The sequence below is a fragment of the Protopterus annectens genome, chromosome 5.part1 (genome assembly GCF_019279795.1).
Source record: "Protopterus annectens isolate FY-2018-M chromosome 5.part1, PAN1.0, whole genome shotgun sequence".
In the NCBI taxonomy this organism is placed as follows: domain Eukaryota; kingdom Metazoa; phylum Chordata; order Ceratodontiformes; family Protopteridae; genus Protopterus; species Protopterus annectens.
This window is the reverse complement of record NC_056736.1, coordinates 106,410,658-106,433,404: the sequence shown is the minus strand read 5'-3', so window position 1 is coordinate 106,433,404 and position 22,747 is coordinate 106,410,658. Positions and strand designations below refer to the sequence as shown.

At 41.2% G+C, this 22,747-nt stretch overlaps 1 protein-coding gene across 4 annotated transcripts in view; it reads right to left on the bottom strand.

Annotated features, from left to right (window-relative positions):
• RBM26 (RNA binding motif protein 26) overlaps nucleotides 1-22,747 on the bottom strand; it is a 1,920,204-nt gene that overhangs the window by 832,556 nt on the left and 1,064,901 nt on the right. For all 4 annotated transcript variants that reach the window (XM_044072914.1, XM_044072916.1, XM_044072915.1 and 1 more), the window contains exon 12: nucleotides 20,844-21,011. In XM_044072914.1, coding sequence (XP_043928849.1) covers nucleotides 20,844-21,011 — 168 coding nt within the window. The remainder of the gene's footprint in view (nucleotides 1-20,843; nucleotides 21,012-22,747) is intronic.

Below are 22,747 nucleotides of genomic sequence, written 5' to 3'. Positions count from 1 at the left end.
TTCTGCTTGGGGCACCGCGCGGCAAGAAAGACTGGAGAAAATGGAGTCGGCTGCCTCTTTTACACCCCTGCCGCACTGACGTCAGGGAAGAAGCGACGACAACCGAAGCCGGACCTAGACTTTGGAATTCGGCCGACCGAGGACCCACCTGACGGCAGGATAACCCAAGTGTGATGACTGCAGTTGTATGCACGATGAACATCCCTGTCATGATGGAAAATGATAAAAGGTTCCACAGCCATGAGTGGCTGTAACTCTGAGACTCGTCTAGTGGAGGTTATGGCCAGGAGCAGAGCTGTTTTCCAGAGGCTGGCTCAAACGGAGGCAGTGTGAGTTTTTCCAAGACACAGTTGAGGTCCCATGCAGGTATTGGGGCTCTCCTTGGAGGTCTTATGTTTTTGGCTCCTCTGAGGTACTGCCTTAGTAATGGATGCGAAAAGATAGGTGGTTCTGTATTGTAATGAGCTGAAATGGCAGAGGCATGAATTTAAATTGATGAAAAGGAAAGGCCTTTATCCAGCATCTCAGTTAAGTATTGCAAAATCTGAGGAATATTTGGAACAATCGTGTCAATACCTTGTGCTTGGTTCCACGCACAGAATCTCTTCCATTTTTCTGCATAAGATTTTCTGGTGCTAGGCCTCCTGGCCTCCAAAATAACATCCATCACTATTTTAGAGAGAGGTGCGTCTTGAATGGCTACATTACCTGCCATGCTGCCAGGTTTAAGGTCCTGAGTTGGCTGTGCAGTATCTGACTGTCTTGTTGGGTCAATAAGTGAGGAATCTCAGGTAATGTCCAAGCTGGGCATTGAGACAAGCTCTTTAGGATTGGGTACCAGTGCTGGCGGGGCCAGTTTGGGGTAATCAGTATCATTTTTGGCTTCTCTTGTCTGACCTTGAGGAGTACCTTGGGGAGGAGAGGCAGAGGAGGAGGAAAGGCATATACTGTTAGATTTTCCCAGCTGAAAGATAGAGCATCCACTTTCCATGCTTGTTTGTGATAGGTCCTTGTGCAGAATCTCTGTAGTTGGCAGTTGTGAGGGGAGGCAAATAGGTCTATGTCCGGGCATCCCCAGTTCTTTGTTATCATGCTGAAGACTTGTGAATCCAATTTCCACTCGTGGGTATCCATTAGGTTTCTGCGTAGTTCGTCTGCCAGAGTATTTATCCTTCCTGGCAGGAATTGTGCTTGCAGATGTACTTCGTAAGTCAATGCTGTGTCCCACAAGTTCATTGCTAGTCTGCAGAGGGGGTAGGAATGTGTGCCCCCCTGCTTGTTTATGCACCACATGACTGTAGTATTGTCCGTCTTTATCAGTAGTTGACCTGGATGAAGTAGATCCTTGAAGGCTGTCACGGCATTCTGAACAGCTAGCATCTCTTTTTGATTGATATGTAGATGCATTTGACTTGTGGACCATGTGCCCTGAATACATCTTCCTGCCATATGGGCCCCCCAGGCATAATCTGATGCACCTGTTGTCAATGTTTGCCTGGCTGTGGGTATGGTGAACGGCTGTCCTGTGTTGAGGTGACAGGCTTTTGCCCACCATCGAAACTCCTGTTGCAGGCAGGGAATGATGGTAATTATTGTTTCCAGGATGTGGCAATGTTGAGTCCAAACACTTTTTAGATACAACTGAAGTTTCCTCATATGCAGTTTTGCATACGGAATTAGCAGAATGCAGGATGCCATGAAGCCCAAAGCCTGCAGAATTTTTCTTGCAGATAATTGTGTCTTTGTTGCCAACATTTTGAAATAAGTAGTCAGTTGTCTGTGTTTGTCTGGCGTGAGATAAGCCATCTGGGCAGTTGCATTTAAGCTTGCACCCAGGAATATTATCTCTTGAGAGGGTACTAGGTTTGATTTCTTTTCGTTTACTGTGTGCCCTAGACCTGTTAGTAACCTTTTTACAAACACCAGGTGCTGTAGTAGAGTGTCCTTGCTCTCTGCTTGAATAAGGGTCCAAGTAAGGGTATATTTGTATTCCTCTATGTCTGCAAAATGCAATCACTGGTGCCAGGCATTTTGTGAAGACCCTGGGCACAGTAGATAAGCCAAAGGGCAGTGCAAAGAATTTGTAGTGCATTGAGCCAGCTATAAATCTGAGGTATCTTCTGCATGATTGTCTGATTGGGACATGCAGGTATGCCTCTTTTAGGTCTAAAGTCACAAGCCAAGCCTTCTTGCCCAGCATGGGCAGAAGCTGCTGCAGAGTTAACATTTTGAATTTTGGGATATCCAGGAATGTGTTTAGGATAGACAGGTCCAGTATTGGTCTCCAGGCTTTGTCCTTTCTTGGTACCAAGAATAGCCTTGAGTAAAATACTAGTCCCTGCTCTTGCTGTGGTACTTGTTGAATGGCTCTCATGTCCATGAGGGATGAAACTTGTTTTTGTGCCTCTGCCCATTGATTGCGTGGCAGGTCTGGCATACCGTTTGGCCTTGGCAGGGCGTGAAAGTGGAACCTGTAGCCTTGAGATACGATATTTAAGACCCATTTGTCCTGGGTGATCATGTGCCAATTTTGTGGAAAAAGTGCTAGTTTTCCCCCCAAAGGAGCTGCCAGAAGATAAGTGCTTGGTGCTGGCAGGGAAAAATCATTGAGACCGTTTCCTGTATGGCTATGATTTTTCCTCTCTGCTTTTGGAGGTAGAAGCACCCCATTTGTTTAGGCCTGTATGAGCCTTGGGGCTGTGATCTGCCTCTGGGGCGTCGGTATCTGCCTCTTTGTGGCCTGTCTGACACTGGAAAGGACCAATTCTTTGTAGGCAGTTCCTGCTAAATCTGGGAGGCTGTACCTGTAAGAAATCCTTCACTGTTTGTATAGATTTAGCTTTGTCCTCCATTTTCTTCAACACTTCTTCTGCTTTAACACCAAACAAGGTATCATGGTGTAATGGAGCATCTAACAGTTTTGCTTTAACATGATCAGGCAGATTCTGTTCTTTTAACCAAGCATGCCTCCTAATGACAGAACCTGTAACTGCGGCCCTGCAGGAGGCCTCTAGAGAATCAAAACCACATTGCAAAGTATGCTTTCCCACTTGTTCAGCTGCATGCAATAAATCCTGCATTTCTTTGTTTTCTGCACATCTGAATTTGTCAACATTTTCTGTTTAAGCATTGACATAAGATATTGCTGATGTTTAAGCATATGAAAGTGACAATTTAAAGCTCTTACAGCCAAGGTAGCAGAAGTATAAATCTTTTTCCCCCATCTGTCCAGGGCCCTTGAATCCCTACCAGAGGGGATAGGGTTTTTTGCAGTGGAAGCCTTGACCTCCTTGGGACCCTGAGAAATAGTTTCTGGGTCAGCAGTAGGGTTTTTGTAAAGAAATTTGTGTGAATCCGGAACCCTGTAGTATCTGTCTGGCTTAACAGGAGCTGGTGGTAAAGAGTCAGGAGATAGTCCGGACTCGAAAATACATAATCTACAATGTCTAAAACAGGAGGAAAAGCAAGGGGCCTGTGCTGGGGTAATAAAAGGAAGTCTCTGAGCCTTTTCTTGGATTCCGAGTAATCTTGGCTCTCCCAAAGGAAATGTTCCCTCATAGTATGCAGGGTCTCCCCAAAAAAATAATCCTCCGGAGAAAAGGCTGAAGGGATAGATTCTTCAGCATCAGAATCCTCATAGGGAGGAAGGGAATACTCATGTTCAGAAGAGGAATCAGAGGAAATGGAAACCTGATCTGAAGATTCATATTCTATCTCTTGCCTAGGCCTCTTATTAGGAGGGGGATGGGAACCCCTATTCAAAGTAATTAGGTCTTCGGCCATTTTAAGCATCTGTTTTTTAGGCATTGAGGCCTGTCCAGGAGAATGCTGTACTTGTTTCTTTGTCTTTAGAGCTGCTTTAGTCTTTGCCTTTGAAGCTGAAGTTGGCTTTACGTATAACTGTGTAGGCCTGAAAACACCCTCAGAAGCCGATGCCTGCTCAGCGGCTCCGGACCCATCTGAGGGAATAGTTTCCGAGTGTCCAATACCTTGAGTTTCCAGCGGCCTAGTTGGCTCCACGTGGGAGTCTGAAGCGGCCTGTCGCTCTGAGGTAGCGGGCATCAGGGGCTGAGAAAGTGCCTCACTGAGAACCGGCAACAGGCCTAATGGAAACCTCGTCGGTTTTGGACCTCGGATGCCTGTCCTTTTCTTTTTCTTTGCACTTTTTATAAACTCCGGTAGTCGGCTGTTCCGACGGCATTATATAATTGAATCTTCGGCCAAAGTAATGAAATGCAAAATTGAACCAACGCTTAATAGTGCGTTGGTTAAATCTGGCACAAAACCGACAACTAGCAACATCGTTGTCAGGGTCTAGGCAAGGAATACAGTAAGAATGAAAATCCTTGAGAGGTATTTGCTTCCCACAAGAAATACAATTATTAACTTTTTCTGACATCGGTCTGGAGCAAGAAAAAACTTTCCCCAACGGGGTACTTAGCTTTAATGAAGACTTCGGATCTGAAATTCAAACTTGAAAATCTCAGGAGTTGGCCGACCGGCACTTGCGAACTGCTTTTGCTTCGGGCACCGCGCGGCAAAAAGACTAAAGAAAATGGCGTCAGCTGCATCTTTTATACCCCTGGCGCACTGATGTCAGGGAGGCGGCGACAGCAAACGATGCCGGACCTAGACTTTGGAACTCGGGCCAACTGCGGGTAGCCTGCCAGCAGGATAACCCAACTGTAATGACTGCAACAGTGAAACACGAACATCACCAGTGTCTCATTTGTATTTCATTACCCTGTGTATTTTTTTTTAGATATTATTGGTGCATGATTTAAAATATTTATTGGGTGTGTATCAAGACCTTCAATTAAATGCACATGTTGCTGACAAATGTAAATTCTGTCTAGCCTACCCCAGTTTTTATACCTTGGGGAATATGTAAATTCACATACTCAATACCAAATGTTTTCAGAAACTTCTTCAAAAATCTACCCTCCTTTGTTATACTTTCCCCTCCAACACACCCCATTAAAGACAAAAGCATATTACAGTAACAAGGCGAACAAAATTAAACAAAAACTTGACAGAAACCAAAATGCTCATGTTAGCCAATGGATAGTACAATTAAACTAGATTGTAAAGTAAATCCCAGAAGCCATCCATTATTATCACAAAATCTCATCCACAGCACCACAACAAGCTGTCAAATAAATCAAGACAAATATGAAAAAAGTATACAAGAAATCACACACTTGCCCGTACTTACCTCCTTCCTAACCTTTTCTATAGTTCTCAAATTCTAACCAACCTACAATCTAATCTTCTCATAAAACTTGAAACCACCGACAAAGTAGCTAGATTTGCATCTAATACTTTCCCGGTCAACAAATGTAAAATAAAATAAATAAATAAAATAAAAATACGCCACCAAAGTCACATCACTGTCATGCTCTTAAGTCTTCACAGTGGTTGTTAGAATTCCCTCAGCATCTTCAACTTTCACAACTTACCTTTTCATTCATTCCATCTTTCACAAACCCTCTTCCTGCCCCAACATTTCATCTTTAGTCTCAGTCTACACCCCTCCTCGAATGCTAAGGAGCTCTGATCAATATTACCTAGAAGTCTACAAACCCAAGGGATCTTCTGAACAAGAACTGTATAGCTATTTGCCAGTCCTCACATGGAACACACTAACCTTGTCTCTACAAAATATAAACAAGACTCATAACTTCAAGAAATCCTTAAAATATTACCTAAATACTACCGGGACATGTCATTATAAATATCCTATCTGAACTCTCTACCCTTTCCTGTAATCTAATTCTCACGCTCTTCTTCTTATGCTATATATTCTCTTATGTATTAACCTATCTGCTTCCTCTTAGCCCAGCTCATCCCTTATTCTTCTCCATTATACTCCTCTAACCTTCTCGTTAATCTTATCTTCTCTTCAACTTATTTATCTAACTCTCCTCTATTCCAATTTCTCCTACCTTACCTCCCATCAAAACTTATACACATGCTCAATCTCCAATTCTATCAGCTGTTTCCTAATTTAACTTTTTACTAATAGGGTATCTTCCCTATTTAACCCATGCTGCTTTATTCTAATCCTTGAAACTCTGGTTATACCACAAATCACTGTAAAATAAATGTGCAATATGTTAAATCTGTAATGTCTGCATATAATATTAATGTATTTTACTAGCCATTGTGATGTGTGTAATAATGTGTTATATCTAGAACACCTGCTTACATTACCAACATATTTTACTATTGCATCTAACTAGACATTGTGATGTAATACCTTGTTTTACTGTGGAGCTTTTCTCCCCGGGCCTCCGCTGAAAAAGGGTTTTGGCTCAGTTGGACTATCCCTGTTATCAAATGTCAACATAAATAAAATGTAATCAAAGGTCAAGCAGTTCAGATCTTCAAAGGTCTGGGAATCGCATTAAAATATAAATTTTGTTGCATGTCAGATATTAATCAGAATTCCAGTAATTCTAATTTATTTTCCACTGCAGTCATCCACTGTACCATTCTGGCCATAACATCCATTTCAGCACTTCATCTCGTCCAGTCACCATTCAGTTTTATCAAAGTAGTCTCCCAAGAATGAATTAGGATTCTGTAGCTCAGTCATTACCTGTGCCAGCTTGTAATTAATAGAGGATCATTAGGACAGACCATGCTCAATTTCCAAATGTAAGCTCATATCTGAGTTGGGGTAGATCGAACAGCTCTGCCAGAACAACCAAGTCAGAATAATTACAAGATCTTAAATATTGCCTTGACCCATATGTCCCATGTGATGGCCATCTACTCAGGCAAGTGGAGGGATAAAGTAACCACACGTGCCTCCAGAATATCAAGGCAAGTAGTGAAGGGTTAATCTTCTGCCCATCCAAAGGTGAATCTCTGAATCCCTTCTGTGGCCACTGAACAGGGGACTATATTCTGGAAACTGCTGAGACACCATCAGTTTCCAAATTGTCTGCTGCTCTGCTGCTGAAGAACACACGAACCATAGCCAATGTAAAATGTGCTCTGTCCTGGAAAGCAAATGTTGGAGGTTAAAATTTCACACAACTGTGAAAATATTTTTTCCATAGTTAAAACCCATCTGATGCATATGGAGAAATAACAGGTTGAAAAACACTTTGCCATCTAATCGAGGGGTGGGAGGGTGTTCAAAAAGGTCACCTTTTCATCTTTAGCAAAACTGGCAAGGCACAGCCAAACATAATGGTGCATCAGTTAATGCTTATAAGAGGTCTCACTCTACTACCTTAAAAGCAATCTTTGCAAACTAGTAAAAAAAGCTTAAGGGACGCGTTAGGTTCATAGGTTGGTACTAGGCTATCGGCCCTAAGGCCTATGCAAGCCTAGCCATAACAATTCCCTGGAAATTTTTTCCCACAATATTTACTTCTCTGGGCCCCTGTCTAGCAGGGCGACTGACATGATCCCCGGGGTGAATTTCCTATCTCCCATCCAATCAACAAGGTTCCTTTTGAAGAGGGCCAATGAGGCGCTCTGCTTGACATGTATGGGCAGTCTATTCCAGAGTATGGGGAGTCTCTGGGTTAGGAACCTATCCCTCCAGCATGTTTTGTTCATTGTGATAAGGTTTAGATCCCTGGAGCGTGTGGCTCTGAGGGATTGGGATTTCTTAAAGTGGAGCATGTCCAACATCTCAGGGTTTGACATGGCCTTGTATGTTAAGCAGAGATCGCCTCTGAGTAGATGATATGCCACAGAGTATAGCCTGAGTTTTTTTAGATGGTCAGCATATGGCATCTGCTTTAGGCCTGTGATTCTTTTAGTGAGGTATTTCTGTGGCCTTTCCAGCTGTTGCAGATGCCTTGTGAGGTACATACCAAATGGGGCATTATACTCTATAATGGGTCTAATGAGGGATGAGTACAGTGGGACAATGACCTCCTTTTTTCTGGATGAAAAGCCCTTAGTGATGAGGTGTGCCACGTAGAAGGATTTCCTGACTGTTGTGGCGATGTGGTTATCGAAAGTGAGACCACTGTCCACTTGTGTCCCTAAGTCTCTCATCACACTTTCGATGTTTAGTGTCCTGCCACCTATGTGGTAGTTCATGGGTACATGCTTTTTTCAAAAAGGGATAACTATACATTTCTTGGCATTAAGCTTGAGCCCATGGCTCTGGCACCAGGCATCTGTTTCTGTAAGGCCCTTTTGTAGAATATCCACATCATCTGGGGATTCAATAATGGCTCCCAGTTTGCAGTCATCTGCAAACTTTGTTAGCCAGAGTCCCTTAGTGTTGGCCTGTACTTCAGAAAAGTAGATGCCAAACAAGAGTGGTCCCAGGACTGAACCCTAAGGTACTCCACTTGTCTGGAGCTGGATTTGGAGTCGGCTACTTTTACAGTCTGGGTTCTGTCAGTAAGTCAGTTGGCAACCCATCGAGTGACGTAGGGATTTATGCCCAGCTTAGTAAGTTTATCTATGACTCCAGAGTGGGGGATGGTGTCGAAGGCCTTGGTGAGGTCCAGATAGGCTGTGTGGACCGCCTTACCCTCATCCACAGCTCTGGAGACCGATTCAAACAAGTCAATCAGATTCAGGAGATAAGATCGGCCCTTCACAAACCCAAACTGGGTGGGGTCCAGTGTCTGGAGGTTGCCAATGTCTTTGTTTATAAGTTCCATGACAATGTGTTCCATGCCCTTACAGATCAGGCTTGTCAGACTGATGGGACGGTAGTTCCCGGGATCCAAGGCGGATCCTCACTTGTGGAGTGGGATAACTGTAGCTGTGCACCACTCAGTGGGCACGAAGCCTGAGGTGAGGCTATGATTAAACATGACACTTAGATGGGGTGCCAGTTCATTTTGTAGTTCAAGTAGTACACAGCCTGGGATATCATCTGGTCCCATGGATGCTGTATTCTTAGCTTTGGAGAGTGCTGTTTCTACCTGGGTGGCTGTGATTATCAGAATTTGGCAATCTTTTGGTATTGAGATGGGCCCTTTAGGGGGTGAAAGGGAGTGAAGTTGGCACTAAATCGATCTGCCAGGATATTGGCAATATCCTTGGGATCAGTATATTTAATGCCATTCTGTTGTAGCTCAGAACAGATCTGAGCATTGCCATTTAGATTCTTGACATAACTATAGAATGCCTTGGGATTGTCTTTGGAATCTTTGGCAATTTTATTTTCGTAACTAGCTTTTGAGGATTTTATGAGGGATCTCAGCTTCTTACTGAGGCTGGTGAGGGAGTTTTTTGCATCCTGGGATTTTCCTATTTTCTGCAACAGTTTCTTCCTTCTGTTGTATAGTTTGTTTATAGCAGGGGACCACCAGATTGGCTTCCTTTTTTTGGAGAAGAGCATCTTGGTTCTATTTAGGAAGCTCAAAGGAGAGTATGACCTTAAAACAGCCACTAAAACCACAAATAACTAGAAATATTTCTTTAGTTATTTCAGGAAGTTAAGTACAGTTGTGTAAAAACTTACCATAACAGTAGATGGCCTACTGAACACTGTTGCAGTATTCTAAACTGAGCACCAAAAAACGATTAGTGGAAATTAACACCAAAAACAAAAAGGCCACCAGCTGGACACAAAACCAAGTAGGAACAGAGCAATTCAATGTCTAAGCGAACTAAACTTTATTACTCTGCTTTTCATCCAAAAGGACTTCCAACAGAACGGTTAATGATAGTAAAATAAGCTTAAACACAAATCCAATCCCTAAAATAGTTAACAACTAAAAACCAATAAAACTAAATTTGACAATGAAAAATATTACTGAATATAAAACATTAATAACACATTACTATCACAATTACCATTACCATTAAATATTTACTGTAATACTAGGAATGTTAGGTTTGACTGTGCTTCTTCGATCGAACATGCAGTTTTATTCTCTTCTGAAGGGCAAGGGTAGCCATACCAATATAAAATGCTGGACAAACTGAACACACACTAATGTACACAAATGTTTGTGCTATTAGACAGACACTGATAATGCCCTTTTTAGACATAGCTTCTCGTGAGCATTGGAAAAAAAAAATTGTTTTATGTTCTTGAACAAGTCCCCATTGATATGAGGGGTGGGATTAGAAGAATGATTTAGAGAAAAAAAGAGACTTGGTGGCAAATTAGGTTGAGCGCTGATAGACATCCTGGTTTGAATGGAACTATAAATACTAAACTTTCTTTAAAAGAGAGAAGACACAGTCAAACCTAACATTCCCAGTATTACAATATTTAAGGGTAATGGTAATTGTATTATTAATGTTTCATATTCAATACCATTTTTATTATGTCAAATTTAGTTTTATTGGCTTTTAGTTGTTAATTAACTAATTTAGGGAGTTAATTGGACTGGATTTGTATTTTAAGCTTGTTTTACTGTCATTAACCATTGTTTTGATCAAGTCCATTTGGATGAAAAGCGGAGTAATAAAGTTTAGTATGCTTAAAGACATTGAATTGTTCTGTTCCTGCTTGGTTTTGTGTCCAGTTGGTGGTCTTTTCGTTTTTAGTATTCTAAACCTATGAGTTATCATCACTGACATCTAGCTGGGGTACCAAAGCTTTACCTTTCCAGGATCGTACGTCAAACATGCAACCTCAGCTCACAAGCACAGGAGTATATAGGTGGATGAATGAGTGTATGCTTGAAATGCTTGGCCCTCCTCACAACAGCAGGTTCCTCTTCTCCCCTTAAGAAAAGGCTTAAAGGGACTAGACCAGAGAATCAGTAAACGCTTTCTGATTCCGACACACCCACTGAGGTTTCAGAACATGCGGTACATCTGACTCTACCTCAAATGCTCTCTACAGAGACCCTGCTAGAAGGCTAGTATGGCGTCAGAGGGTATTATGACTGAGGAACCCCCACAGAGAAAGGTGAACTGTGAATCATCATCTCTGAGGGTCAAGATGGCCACAATGCTTGGTTCAGGCAAACGTCCTAACAAAAAAGCAGCAAAGAACTAGGCATGTGACTTTTCCTTTCTCTACATAGAAGGAAAGGATAGACTTTTTCTCAGTGTTTGTTCAAGGCCATTTTTGCCCTGAAGCCTTCTCCCTTTTCCTTGCAACCTGCTCCCCTCCAGAACGCCACAAAAGACTGCTGTGGTATCATCTTCCTCTGAAGATGAGGTGGTTTCTAATTCTGACCATTCCCTAGCCTACTCCTCTGAAATCCACTCTCCTTGCCAAGTCTCTTTTGATGATGAGCACTCCATTTCACCTGACTCTCCTGTGGAAGAACTATCCTCATGGTTAACAACAATGCAACAGTGATTTCAGTCAGGATAGCTTACACCCAACAATGTTTAAAGTTAGTCCATATTAAGCCTGCACACTGTGACCTAGCCAAAATCCTAGCTGAAAAATTTAGGGCAAATTTTATTCCACTTTCAGATACAGCTACTCTACAGCCCCAGCGACCAACTTCATTTACTATGGAACAAGCTCTCTCAGTCCTCTTAAAAGCTAACACCTCATCCATGAGCCCTAATAACATACTAGTATGGCTTATCTGAATCCCTCCTTATCTTCTTCAATCAAAACCTCTACACTAGTTGCATTTCAAAAGCCTGGAAAACAACCATTGCAAAGCCATTACACAAAGATGGCCCAAACACAGTCCCTGGTAACTAAGGACCCAATAGTCTCACTAGCTTTATATGTACAGCTACGGACCATACTATCTCAGACCTTATTAATATGGACCCTGAAAAAATGGAAAATCTCTCAACTGTGGACCTCATCAATTCTGCTTTGTGAAATGAAGGTCCTTATTTCTGTGAAAAATAACTGCAGCAGTGTATAGCAGCTGAGCAGTATACACTGCATACCTGGACTTGGCCTAGGTCTTTCATACTATTCGTCATGCAGGAATAACTGACAGACTTGCAAATCGTAACATAACTGGACAGTAGGTAGCCAACTCGTCTGACAGAATGCATGTGACAAGAGTCATAAATGCTACTTCTGAAAGCAAAAAAGTTATCAGTGGTGTCTCACAGGTCTCGGTGTTGGGCCCTTTCCTATCTGGCATCTATTTCTCAGACTTTCATACAATCCTGGTTTATGTTTATCAAAGTTTAAAGATAACTCTAAACTGGATATTGTTATTCAGTTTTCCACTGACTCTCAATTGCTCCAACATGGATTAAATCATGTTAATTTGTGCAAGGACACTGGTCTCAAATTAAAAATAAGAAAATGCAATTTTTTTTTTTTAACCAAAACCACATACCATGCACATGCCAGCCCTCCAATATGAACTGCTGTGAGGGATGTAAGCATTCTTAACTCCTTATCATTTGACCATCATTTCTCATTAGTTTGGAAACCTTCACTCTAGCCCATTTAATTTCCAAAGGCATCTCCGCAAGATGCATAGTAGTCAATTCCCCTTCATGCCTATCTCATGAAACACATTTTTGATATAATGCATCCTCTGGCGTATTTCTGTCTAAACATAACATTCAGCAGAAAGTCTTAGAAATTAAGATCAGTGGTCTCAAATATCTTGGTAATTAGGAAAGGCTGGCAGCCCTCTTACTCTGTCTAGCAGAGACTTGCCTATGAAGATCTGTGTCTAGCCTTTTAAGCCATGAAAGACTCAGCCCTCTCTGACCTATTCCTTCACAGAAAGTACTGCTGTGGAAAATCTTACCATAACAGTAAATGTCCTTCTCTTCACTTGTTATAGTATTCTTCACAGTAGGGTTCTCCTGCCAAGTATAGCCCAACTGTCCAGTATACCAAAGCCTTTAGATCTTGTATGTGCCATATGTCACACTTATGCCCCCATTCAGGACATTTGGCATAAAGGTGAAGTAAGGATGCAGTTACCCAGAACTGAATTGCCCTAGTAGAGAACAGCCTCCACAGAACAAAAGATGCTACAGGCATCCAAAAAGAGAAAATGCAGATGGAAAAGGGAGACCCTCGACTAAGAGGGAAACCAAAATGATGCTCAAAAGAAAAAAAGGGGGGGGTGGAGGGAGGGAGCGAATACTGCAACAGTGAAGAGAAGGGCATCTACTGCTATAGTAAGATTTTAGGCAGCAAGACAAATCCAAGGAACATAATATAATCCACAAAGACAAGTTTTAATTCATGGAAACAGTGGTGTAAGCGCTTTCGTCTTGCTTCTGTGAGCAAGACTTCATCAGACAACCAGAACTAGTGTAAAATGCAGCTATTTAAAGGGTCACATGTTTAACATCAATTAACATCTAAAAGCAAAAGTTGCAGTTATTTAAAAACATTTAAATATAAATGCTAGATAAATAAACATGTATAAAACTGACCAAGAATGAACATGTTAAGAATGACCTTATTTTTTAAAAAATAACCTTATTTTAAAACTTTGTTTAAAAACTATGGTAATAATTACTTGATGTGCAAAATGAGCAATATGATTAAAGCAACTAACTACTACTAAGATCTTACCATCCACTATTACCCAGGCTATCAGTTAACTAATATAATACAAAGAATACAAAAAATGCAATATGATGCAAAATATTTCCACTAGGGTACTTTGTATTATATTAGTTAACTGACAGCCTAGGTAATAGTGGACATAGGATCTTATTAGTAGTTAGTTGCTTTAAACGAATTGCTCACTTTGCACATCGAGTAATTATTAGCATAGTTTTTAAACAAAGTTTTAGAACAAGGACATTTTTTTAAAAAATAAGGTCATTCTTAACATGTTCATTCTTGGTCAGTTTTGTACATGTTTATTTATCTAGCATTGATATTTAAATGTTTTTAAATATCTGCAGTTTTTACTTTTAGATGTTAATTGATGTTCAACATGTGACACTTTAAATAGCTGCATTTTACACCAGTTCTGTTTGTCTGATGAAGTCTTGCTCACAGAAGCAAGATGAAAGCACTTGCACCACTGTTTCTGTGAATTAAAACTTGTCTTTGTGAATTATATTCTGTTCCTTGGATTTGTCTTGCTACCTGTGGTCGTTTTTCAGCATTTTTGGCCATTTGTTTACAAGTTTGATAGTAAGATTTTACATAACTGTACTATGTCTTTCGATATCACTAGTGCAGTATACTTCATGGCAAACATGAGTGTAAAACCACATACACATATATACAAACACACAACTGCCGTGGTTAATGGTGACCCACCTAACCTAAAGAATCACAACCACTTCCATTTGCCGAACTATTCCAGTGAGGGGCTGACCAAAGTGATGCTTAATGACAAGCTCATGAATAAAACACTAGATGTGACAAACTGAAAATACACATGCAAAAATGGGTGGATTCTTAGTGCTTCAAAGGCAAATCAGAGATTACTGCCAGCTAGCACAAAAGCACCCCAGTCAAAAGAAGCATGTTAACACTGCAAAGCAAAAAAAAGTTAACTACATAAAAATTTATATTAACAACTGATCATAAAAAAATTATTTATTTATTTATTTATTGCAGTTGGTTTACCAGGATAGTCCATTGGGCCAAAATGAACCCGTTTTCAATGGAATCCTGGGGAGAAAAGCTCCAAAAATGTAGATACAGAATCAATCTATCTAGGTTATCTATCAACAATCTAGGTACAGCAGGTTATTAATGATAATTACACAGATATAAAAGATTAAAGCAAATAATTTCAAATAGTACAGCAAACATTAGAAATAATACAGACTTGTGATGAAACATACTGATGATACAGACTAACAGAATGAATAATACAAAGTAATACTGAAAGTCATTTACATATTAGGAAGCATAGACTTAAAAGGCCCAGTCTAGTACATTCTTTGCAAATACCATAGGAATAATAATGTGTGTGTTGGGGAAAATAATAAGGAAATTTGCTGGAGTAAAGAGAAGGAGAATGAAGATAGCCAGTGTTAGTTATGTAGGGTGGGAGCAAGAGCATTCCCACCGGGATGCTAGATATGAGTAAAGAGATCTTTTGAAAGTAATATGGTTAGAGGTGGTGCGAATGGATGGTGGTAGGGAGTTCCAGAGGCGAGCTAGGCCACAGGATAGAAGGTTTTTGCCTGGGGGATGAGTAGGTTTGTACACTTCTAATAGATTTTGATTATTTGACCTTAATACTCTATCAGGTAGGTGCATTTTAAAGGCAGAAGAAAGGGAGGGACAGAGGGAGGGGTTCAGAATGAGCTTATGGGCAAGAGTTAGTTGAGTGTAAGTGAGATGATTGGGTAGTTCTAGCCAGTTTAATTTTTGGAGAGAGGAGCAGTGGTGGGTGGAGGACTTATGGCTGGTAGCAAATTTGGCGATTTTGTTATAGCAAGAGTAAAGTTGCTTTTTTAAAGAAGACTGAATATTAGTTAGGAGTGGGGCTCCATAGAGAAGGGAGGGGATAAAACAAAATCAGCAGGTAAACATACCAAGTACAGTATAAGGTACTTTCCATAACTGCAGATCTTAAAGGACAGGTCAACGTAACAGAAAATAACGACACTTGATTTGACCTTTCTTTCATATCCTATATCAAAGCTTTATTTTTTTCAAAGCATCGAAGATTTTTAGTGCAAGTTTCTGAAGCAAGTCCCACCCCAAACAAACTAACTGATGTAGGCGGCATGAGCCTCCTCACACATGCCACAATGTTCTTTTCTCTCCAGCTCTTCAAGCTTGTAACATAGAAGGAAAATTGTACTTTTGGCTGGCAAACTTTCAGTGCTAATCAACACCTGTAATACAAAGGGAATAAACACTTTGAAAAACTTTATTGCTTAGCACAAACAGATGTAAAGCAGATCTCCAAGACAACTGAAACATAGGTTCATGCTAGGCTATCTGCCCTAGGGCATTTATAAGCCTAGCCAGAGTGTGTTTGGCTTTCGCCACCCATTTTGAATTAATTTTGCTATGCCCTTTTTCGAGGTCAGTATACTGTGCCTCTGTCTAACAGTGACACAGAAGTGATACCCGGGGTAAACCTACGATCTCCCATCCACTCATCAAGATTCCTCTTGAAGAGAGTCAATGAGGGACTCTGCCTAACCTGGACTGGGATTTTATTCCAGAGTGAAGGGAGCCTCTGGGTTATGAATCTGTCCCTCCAGCATGTAATATTTATTTCAGTGCTGAGGTTCAAGTCTCTCGAACGCGTAGTTCGATGGGATTTGGATTTTCTGAGGTGCAGCATGTCCATTAATTCTGGGTTGGACATGGCTTTATACGTCAGGCACAGATCGCCTCTGAGCAGGCGGTATGCCACTGAGTAGAGCTGGAGTTTCTTTAACCGGGCAGCATATGGCATCTGTTTGAGCCCTTTGATCCTCTTGGTGAGGTACTTTTGGGGTCTTTCCAGTTGCTGCAGGTGTCTGGTAAGGTACATCCCAAAAGGGGCATTGTACTCAATTATGGGCCTGATGAGGGATGAGTAAAGAGGCACGATGACCTCCCCTGATCTAGATGTGAATCCCTTCATGATTAAGTGGGCTATATAAAATGTTTTTCTAACCACTTTGGCCACGTGGTTGTCAAATGAGAGATTGCTATCAACTTGGGTCCCCAGGTCCCTAATTACTTCTTCTGTACTTAATGGATTACCACCTATGTGGTAATTTGTGAGCACTTTGTTTTTGCCAAAGGGGATGACTATACACTTTTTGGCATTTAGCTTGAGGCCATGAATCTGGCACCAGTTGTCTGTTTCTATGAGGCCCTTTTGGAGGATGCTTGTGTCGGCTGGAGAGTCAATTATGGCGCCCAGTTTGCAGTCATCTGTGAACTTGGTCAGCAACAGTCCTTCCGTGTTGGCCTGTACCTCCGAGAAATATATACCGAACAAGAGAGGTCCCAGGACTGAGCCTTGTGGGACGCCACTTGTAACTGGTTTGGAGTCTGACATGGCTCCAGCAATTCTAAACCATGTGGGTTCTGCCCTTGAGCCAGTTTGCAACCCATCTAGTGACATAGGGGTTTATATTTAAGCTGGTGAGCTTATCTATAATGCCCGAGTGGGGTACTGTATCAAAGGCTTTTGCGAGGTCCAGGTAGGCTGTGTGGACCACCTTCCCCTCGTCAATGGCCTTGGTGACGGTTTCAAAGAAATCAACCATGTTTAAGAGGCAGGATCTGCCCTTAACAAAGCCGAACTGGGTAGGATCCAGTGTCTGTAGGTCCCCAATATCTTTATTTATGAGGTCCATGATGATCCTTTCCATAGCTTTGCAGACCAAGCTAGTCAGGCTTATGGGGCGATAGTTTCCAGGATCCGTTGAGGCACCACCTTTGTGGAGAGGGACCACTGTTGCTGTACGCCACTCTTTGGGTACATATCCTGTAGTAAGGCTGAGAATGAACAGTAGTTTTATGTTTGGGTTTAGCTCTTCTTGGAGTTCATGTAGGATGCAGCCCGGGACACCATCTGGTCCCATTGATGCTGTGTTTTTTGCTTTGGAGAGGGCGGCTCTTACTTGAGCATCTGAGATGTCAGGGGGGCAGCACTCTGCTGGGATAGATATTTGCCCTTTTGGTGGGGAGGGGATTTGCGCTGAACCTGTCAGCTAGGATGTTGGAAATGTCTGTGGGTTCGTGTATTTTTGTTATTTTGGACTAATTCTGAGCATATCTGGGAATTCCCACCTAGGTTCCTAACATAACTAAAGAAAGCCTTGTGATTATCCTTAGTGTCCTGTGCAATTTTTCTCTCAAGCTGGCCTTAGACGATTTTATGAGTGACCGTAGTTTTTGCTAATACTGATCAGAGATGCCTTCCCTTTTTGGGATTTTGCTCTATCATGTAGTAGCTTCCTCCTTCTATTGTATAGTTTGTTTATGGCTGGGGTCCACCAGACAGGACGTCTGCCTTTGGAGGATTGGGTCTTGGTTTTATTTGGGATTGCATGATCCATGCATTCCTGAATGTGTTCATAGAATGCGTTTATAAAGGATTCTGCGGTCTGGGCAGATTTTCCACAGGCCCGGGGCTTTGAAGGATTCCACCTCGGTTTTGAGGAGTGTGAAATCTGCTTTAGAGAAGTTTTTCACTGTGGTTTTCAGGGCAGGGGGTGGAGTCGGGATGTGAATATCCAGTGAGATTAGTTTATGGTCTGAACTTACCAGTGAGGGATACACTTCTGGTCTGGAATATAGAGTCCCCATGTTGGTGATGATCAGGTCCAGTATGTTTTCCCCTCTTGTGGGAGTGGTAACAAGTTGTTCCATAGCATTTGAGTTTATAAATTCTAGGAACCTTTGGGCTAGGGTGTTGGAGCTAGAGTAATGCTCCCAGTCTATGTTTGGGTAGGTGAAGTCGCCCAATATAATGGTGTTTGGAGAGACCTTCATATTTTCCAGTGTTCTCAGGAAGGCAGAGTGGGGTTCCTGGGTTTGGGAGGGTGGTCTGTAGCAGGCTATAAACTGGAAGGCAGTTTTACCCACTGTTAGTTGCACATGGATAGTCTCTGATGCTTCGTGCTGTGCCACCAACCTGGAAGTGTGGGTATCTGACGAATATTGATACTCCCCCCTCCTTTTGTGGTTCGGTCCAAGTTTTGGGGCCGAAAATCATGGTATGAGGTATAACCTGGTAGTGCTGGGGTGCTCTCGGGAGCCTTGAACCAGGTTTCTCTTACTGCACAGATATCGATGTTCTCCATGCTAAGGAGAGTTTCCAGTTTGTGCATCTTGAGGTTTAGACTTCTGGCGTTGAGTAGCATTACTCTTAGTTTCTTATCCCTTGTGATACCTACGGAGGTGGGTTTGTCTTTTGAGCCTTGCCTAAAAAAGGCACTATGGGGGTAGCAAGACCCTTTGCCAATATCTGAAAGCCCAGGGGTGACAGGTGCAAGCCGTCCCTAGCGAAGCATCGTGGCTTGTCGAGCATGTCATCCCAGGCTGACAGGCATTAGATTCCCTTTGAATGACACCAATACTTAAGCCAATTGTTGAAATTGATCATCTTGTCTTCATATTGTGGCATCATTCTTGAAGGTTGTTCTAACATGAAGGTTAGATTGCAATAAAAGTGAAAATAGAAGCCTCAAATAAAAGAATGAATAAATAGGGTGACAGGACTACTTTGCTTACTCAAAGTTGATATCAATGGGGCTAAAGATCCACAGCCATAATTAAGATACAAAACTTTAAAATAAGGATCAAAATATACACCCCCAAAATCCATGGTACTCTACAGTAAGTGCTTTTACTTAAGTAATCCCAACCATTTGTCACAATATACAGAGTTACATGAATATCTACATTCCCCGTTAAATGTTAATAAAATATAATCTCCAGGTATCATAATCATAGATTTGCTTATACCATACTTAACACATTATTATGTGATGCAGCTATTTCAGTAGGTAATCAAGACTTCAGTGAAGACCACATCAAAGACTGGACATAAATAAATACAAGCTTCCAATGAACAAGGCTAAGACTTGCTTAAAGATTAAAGCATCTTAACACTATCACAGTACAACTCTTGCAGCTTCTATAAAAAGTACTCCACTTGAAATATCTGCTAACCACTCACTTGCAGTGAGTATCCAAAAATGCAGAGAGAGACTGGCTTAAAGCCATTTTTACTACTTGTTCCCGCATCACACCTGGAGGGTTTAAGGCTGTTGGAGTCCAATGGCATAATTCCAATTATCAACAAATTAAACAGTTACTTCACAAAAATATATTAACATAGGAGGGAATGTCTATGTTGCATTCATTCACAAACGTCCTTCCCAAAATAAAAGAAAGATAGAGTTCACTTTGTCACTCACATAAAAGATTACAGACTCCAGATCTGAGATGAAACATATTTCAAGAAACATAATTATGCCTGTGAAGTTCTAACTTTCATGTATGGTCCAGAAATTAGCAAGTTTGTAGGGAGTGAAATACAGACCGTTTTTTTACAAAAGTTACTAGGATCTTGCTGGTCTGTCTCCTGGAGCTTACATTTGCAACACAGCATTCCACAAACTTTAATCCTAGAAACAGATTCTGGAAGGTCAGCTGGCACAGATAAATGCCCTCATTCACACTATGTGATTCAAATTTGTTGACAACTGGGCTGCCAAAGGACTTACCAGAAGGCTACAGATGAAAGGTTTCCTTAGTGGAGGTGAAGTTAGGATGGCATGGTTCTCAAGTATTTAACAGGAAATTATCAAAGGTTCCAACTTAGGATATTTGCATTAAAACTAGACTGAAAGGGAAGTGAAGGATTAAAGCTGTGCAAAACAGATGTGTGCCTGCTGCACTGCTGCTCATAATGGGAACAAGGGACGGAAAAATAAGTAAAAGCAACATACGACGTGTGCAAACACCACAACCAAAATAAGTCAAAACAAGGGGTGTAGGAATAAAAGGATTAGCCAACGGATGAAAACAGAATGGAAGTGTTAAATGAAGCTGCTACTTCATATAGGCAATAAACTATTAGTCTCCCCTCTGAACTTGTGCAAAAAATATCTTCACAATCACCATTACAATAACAACTATCTCCCTTCATTCACAGCATCCGAGTTTAGACACTGCCATGTGCAAAATCAAAGACCCTGTTAAATCGATAAAGAAAAAGGTCCAAAGAAATATTTAAAAAAAAATAAAAAATAGTTCACTTGACAGCAGTCACACTGCTAGAGGAATTCCAAAAGAAAATGACTCAAAAATACAAACAGCACAGAGAATGGTCTAACAAGCGTTCATGTATACAGTGCCAACAATTTTTTTTTTAGCAGCAATGTGGTTATATTACTAGCAGTGTGAACTGCTGAAAGATATGCCCTCAAACAATTTAACACTGCCCTGGAACTTGAATATATTTAATGAGATACTGACTATGCCACATTATCCCAGTCATCTCAGCTACAACTCATTCCATAATTTTCTGAAACAATTCCACAAATCATTGCTACAGTACCTTATGATTCTGGCCTTGAACTTGAGGAGTATCACCACCTTCTCGATACCAGAAGACTTTAATAAACCGATTATTAAGTACAGCTTCTGTACTTGATATAGCTCTTTTTGCTTCTTCATGCGTTGCAAACTGGATAAGGGCACCCTCTGGGTCACCATCACAGGCAACCTGCAATTAAGAGTTACAACCATGACACTTAAAAGGAGGAAACCAAAATACTCTTAACACTCTGAACTTTTCATACTTTCAAAATACAAGTTGAGTGAATCAGCATTTTTCTTTCACTCTAAGTTAACAGTCCTGACCTCCAAAGATCAGGATCCTGTTGCACTGTTTAAGCTCTTTTCAAGTCAAATGGAACTTTTCCACTATTTTGTTTGTGATGTAAACTTGTACTTTCTACTTACTATGCAAAATGTATGCTCACTACATAGTTGAACTAAGGCTCTCACAGAAGTACTCAGATGTTCTTGCTCTCTGTCATCCTGCATAGTCTGCAGGACTGATAAATGTAGTAACAATTAAAAAAGGTCAAAGATTAAGTAAAATATATGTACTGGTGTTAAAGCAACACAAAATATACAAGAGCTTTTTAGCACTCAGGTACTGAATTTTAGTTAAAACGTAACTGGCTAATCTTCATAGACACAGCTAACAATGCTGGTTTACGGGATCATGTCTTCTGGTTATACACCTCTAAATAATCCATTATTTATGGCTAACAGCAGTTAAAAATGGCATACAGTCGCACAGAATTACACCTGACAGAGTAATAAACAAAACATTTTGGAATATGCCACCAAAGCAATCTGCAAACCTTATCTGTTGTCTAAAAAAGAAAACACACAAGGCAAAAATAAACCGCTCTTACTAATACATTAGGCTTGCATAACCTTTACACTGATGCCGGATTTCCAATGCTTACATCAGTAATTTAAAAACTGCTGAACAGCTGTTCAACTGTTGGGTAGCCTTATAAAAGTAAGGTATGCACTTACCATAACATTAGATCTTTATGATCCATGTTCATCCACTAACACTAGGACTTGTCAGCTACAGGCAACAGTTAATTGGCACCTCAAACACACTCAAGTTCAAACCCCCCCCCCCCCTATAGTGCATAATACCTCCCCATCTGTCCAAATCATACTTGCAGTAAGGAAAAACAAAATTTAGGTCTCCTACAAAAGTAAAGGTTTGCATACACATCAGGAAGATGGCCAGACATTCAAGTGCACAGACACTGATCATGAAAATGTAACATTATAGTCTGTATGTAACTTTCACATCTTACGTGATCCAGTCTGTGTATTTCAACACAACCCACCTTAACCTCTTCGGTGGTAGCAGGAGAGAAAAACTAGATCTGGGCTCTGACATCAAATCAAGCTTCTAGTGTCCTGCAAAAAAAACACAGTCAAGCCCAAGTTGTAGTCCTACAAATATCAACATGACCCACCTAAACAACAAATAAAATGCCAGTCTATGTCTTGGCATGTAGTTTGAAAGCTACAAGGTGGACATCCATTTCCTGGTAGCTTCTGGACGTGAATTTGAACGTGACAGCCTACAAAGGTCCCTGCACACAAATGAATGTTGACATCATCTTAGAAGTGGGGATGTCGGGACTTCCTAGATGGCTGCACAGTGAGTAACAGCTAAATTCTAGCTCTCCCAGTGTTAAAACAGAAACGTGGCAGAGAAGGCCAGAGGACCTAAACTTCTGGGTCAGTTTCAGCAACTGGCTAGTAAGTGCACTGCCTGGATGCCAGGAAAGAAGAAATGTAGAGGACCTGAAGGAAAATCAGCTACAAAATATTATGAACAACCGACTGGGAAAAGTACTGCAGCTGTTCAGCAAAAAGCAGTGCAAGCTCCAGACATGCCTTCTAGTAACCTAGTGG